The sequence below is a fragment of the Nicotiana tomentosiformis genome, chromosome 4, assembly GCF_000390325.3.
Source record: "Nicotiana tomentosiformis chromosome 4, ASM39032v3, whole genome shotgun sequence".
Taxonomy (NCBI): Eukaryota; Viridiplantae; Streptophyta; class Magnoliopsida; order Solanales; family Solanaceae; genus Nicotiana; species Nicotiana tomentosiformis.
In genome coordinates, this window is record NC_090815.1 from 22,834,866 (window position 1) to 22,838,942 (window position 4,077).

At 43.5% G+C, this 4,077-nt stretch overlaps 1 protein-coding gene across 1 annotated transcript; it reads right to left on the reverse strand.

Moving 5' to 3' along the window:
- Positions 1-2,181: 2,181 nt before the first annotated feature.
- Positions 2,182-2,646, reverse strand: LOC138909366 (uncharacterized). Its single transcript, XM_070200562.1, has one exon. The coding sequence runs from the start codon at positions 2,644-2,646 to the stop codon at positions 2,182-2,184; it is 465 nt and encodes a 154-aa protein (XP_070056663.1).
- Positions 2,647-4,077: the final 1,431 nt, after the last annotated feature.

Here is a 4,077-nt window from a genome sequence, read left to right on the forward strand (position 1 = left end):
AACTGTGAATCAAATTTGATTTCGATGACTTCGGAGTCAATCCCCAGGGCTAATTCCAGACCTGCAATCAAAACTTCGTACTCTGCTTCATTGTTAGTAAATGAATCGTTCTTATGGCTTGCCTCAAGGTTTCCCCCGAAGGCGTGATCAAGACTATTCTGAGCTCGGACCCTTTTACGTTTGAAGCTCCATCCGTAAATAAGGTTCAAACTCCGATGTCGATTCTGACACCATTATTGCCTCCTTGGCTGCCAGAGGCAATAGTCCTGGGCTGAAATCGGCCACAAAGTCATCCATGACTTGTGACTTAATTGCAGTCCTCGGTTTATACTCTATTTCGAACTCACTCATTTCGACGGCCTATTTGGCCAATCTACCCGAGTGCTCGGGTCTATGGAGGATATTCTTCAAAGGAAAAGTAGTCACCACAGCTATTGGGTGGCATTGGAAGTAGGGCCTTAGCTTCCGAACGGTGACTAAAAGAGTTAAGGCCAGCTTTTCCAGATGTGGGTAGTGAGTTTCTGCTCCCGTTAAAATTTTGCTAACGTAATAAGTGAGAAATTACGTACCTTCATCCTCTCGGACTAAAAATGCACTTACCGCAACTTCTGAAACCGCGAGGTAGACTAGCAATGTTTCACCTTCTTTTGGTTTTGAAAGCAACGAAGGGCTTGACAAATATTTCTTCAACTCCTTCAAGGCTTGCTGAACTCCGGTGTCCATTCGAAATTGTTTTTATTTTTCAGTAGTGCAAAGAAACGATGACATTTTTCCGATAATCGGGAAATGAACCTGCTAAAAGCTGCCAATCTCCCTGTGAGCCTCTGGGCTTCCATTACGTTAGACAATGATCCGGGATGTCCTCTATGGCCTTGATTTTGTCGAGATTTACCTCAATTTCCCTTTGTGAGACTAGGAATCCTAAGAACTCACCCGAACTAACCCCAAACGCACATTTCTCGGGGGTTAAACTTCATATTATGCTCCCTTAGGATGTCAAATGTTTCTTGCAAATGCTTCAGATGGTCATCTGCATTCAAAGACTTAACGAGCATATCGACTATATATACTTCCATAGTCTTTCCTATTTGTTTTTCGAACATCTTATTCATGAACTGTTGATAAGCGGATCCAACCTTTTTTAACCCGAAGGGCATTACATTGTAATAATATGTACCAAAATTCGTTATAAACAAAGTCTTTTCTTGGTCTTCTGGGTTCATCTTGATTTGATTGTACCCAGAATAAGCATCGAGAAAACTCTTTAACTCGTGCTTGGCTGTGGCATCAGTCATTTGATCGATATTCAGCAATGGGAATGAGTTTTTCGGGCATGCCTTATTAAAATCCTTATAATCTACGCACATGCGAAATTTATTATTTTTCTTAGGAACTACGACTGCATTGGCTTGCCAGTCTTGATATCTTACCTCTCGGATTGAACCAATTTTAAGTAAACGGGTTACCTCTTCTTTGACGAATTTATTCCTTGCTTCAGCAATATGACACGTTTTTGCCTTACCAGAGGTATGTTGGGATCCAAGCTTAACTTATGCATGGCTATCTCCGTCGGGATTCCTTTCATATCCTCGTGCAACCATGCAAAACAATCAACGTTAATTTTAAGGAATTCAATAAAAGCAGACCTGAGCTCCAGGTGCAGTCCTGTTACCTAAATAAAATTTCCTATCTAGGAATTCTTCGAATAACGCTACTTGCTCTAGTTCTTCTGCCGTAGACTTCGTCATGTCCGTCTCTTCTGGTACTTGAAAATACCTTGGCACCTGATATTGTTCCTGCTCTTCTTCCCCCGGTCTAACTTCTTTTGGTTCGGGGGCAGGTGCCGATTCCAGTAATTGTTATGCCGCACGTTCCTTTCCTTTGCTACTAGAGACCGAAATTGCATTCATTTCTCTTACTGCCGGTTGATCACCCCTTATCTATTTGATCCCCTCGTGTGTCAAAAACTTTAATCTCGTGCAGCCATGGTCTTCCCAAGATGATATTATACCCCATGTCTCCATCTACCACTTCGAAGAGAGTTGTCTTCATTACTCCCTCAGCGTTCGTAAGCAACAAAATTTCTCCCCGGGTTGTCACACTTGTGAGGTTGAATCCAAGAAGGAGTTTCATTACAGGGATAATGCTTCCGGTGAATTTAGCTTGCTCTAGTACTCTCCATTATATGATATTAGCTGAACTTCCTGGATCCACTAAAACACGTTTAATTTTAAAATCTAACACATTTAAAGAAATTACCAGTGCGTCATTATGCGGTAGCAGTAATCTATCTACATCTTCATCCGTAAATGTGATATCGTCTTCCCGGAGCCTCTTACTATGAGTTATCGATACTTTTGTCTTCTTCGCTGCCAAAAAGGTGACCCCATTAATCTCATTCCCTCTGAAGATCATGTTGATCGTTTGGCATGGGGGTTCTTCTCCTGCTTTCGAGGTTTCCGTGTCACCCCTATTCCGACCATAATTAGTTTTAGCTCGGTCACTCAAGAATTCTCTGCGGTGACTATTCTTTAACAGTGTTGCCACTTCTTCCCGGATGTGTCGGCAGTCCCCAGTCCAGTGGACATTAGTGCCATGGTATTCACACCATAAATTGGGATCCCTCTGGCTGGGATCAGATCTCATAGGTCTCGAGAATCATGCCTCTTTGATATTTCTGATGGATGACACCAACTCCATTATGCTGACGTTGAGGTTATACTCCGATAACTTTGCGTAAGAAGAATCTCGTGACCCCGAGATTTCTTTATCCTGCAGCGATCTGTTTCGGCCACGATTGGTCCTTCTATCAACGGTGAACTTGTCTGTTGTCCGGAAGCTCCTGCCACGACCTTATGTCCGTTCGTAGGGCAGAAACCGGCCCTCCGAAGTCTGTCTATCCGTGTCAATATCATATTTTATTTTTTCTCTGTTCTTCTCCCATCCTTTGGTCGATGATGGAAAGACAACTTGATCGTCATCGATCCTTATTTTCCACTCGTACTGGTTGCGGACATCCGCCCAAGTCGTCTTTTGAAACTCGAGCAGACTTTCTTTCAACTTCCGGGAAGCATCCGAATTCTCGAATTTAAACCTTTGGTGAACACTTTAGCTACCCATTCATCCGGGACTGCCGGTAGTTACATCCTTTCCTTCTGGAACTGGGTAACGAACTCTCGTAATAACTCGTATTTTCCCTGCACGATCCTGAATATGTCAGCCTTTCGGGCTTGTACCTTTCTGGAATCGACATGAGCCTTGATGAAAGAATCTGTGAGCATCTCAAAGGAATCTATGGAATGCTCGGACAATAATGAATACCACGTTAAAGCTCTCTTCATGAGAGTCTCACCAATTTTCTTTAGCAACACGGATTCAATTTCATGAGGAGCCAAATCATTTCCTTTCACCGTTGTTATGTAGGTGGCAATGTGCTCTTATGGATCTGAAGTTCCGTCATACTTCGGGCATTTTGAACCTCTTCGGGATTAATTTTGGGGTGACGCTCGGTTGATACGGTAATTAAATATACTTCTTCGAGTTTGGGCCTTTTAATACCAGTGGTGCATCCGGGATTTGATCCACGCGGGCATTTACTTCATTCATGAACCGCAAAAGTTCATCCTTGAACAGATTATTCTTGTTGTTGAGGTCGGATCTACTCCCCCATCCCCGTCGGAGCCAACTTCGCCCTTGGGAGTGTTATTATCAACTCTCTGTGTCGTCTGGTTCACGGGAACATCAGGAGGAACTGGATATCGCATGTCTGCATTATTTGAGGCACCCGATAATGCCTGCTTCAGTTCAGCCATAACCTGATCCTGCCGCATGAGATGGCCTAGAATGATTTCATGTTGCTCTTACAGGACCCTTACTACATCCGCTACATGCTCCTCATCGGCATCATTAGGAGTTGCCTCCCGAACCTGTCGAGGGTACCGCCTGTCATGTACCGGTGTGGCATCGTTCCCCTCATTGCGAGTGTCACTAATTGAATCCTCGAAATGATATTGTTCCCCTTGAATTTCAGGGTTGCGAGTGTCGTTAACAGTGTTATCTGCCATTTTTTGTTATTTC

What these genes read in the sequence shown, in the direction of transcription:
- LOC138909366 (XM_070200562.1), bottom strand. Translation starts at nt 2,646, where the DNA reads ATGAGATCTGATCCCAGCCAGAGGGATCCCAATTTATGGTGTGAATAC.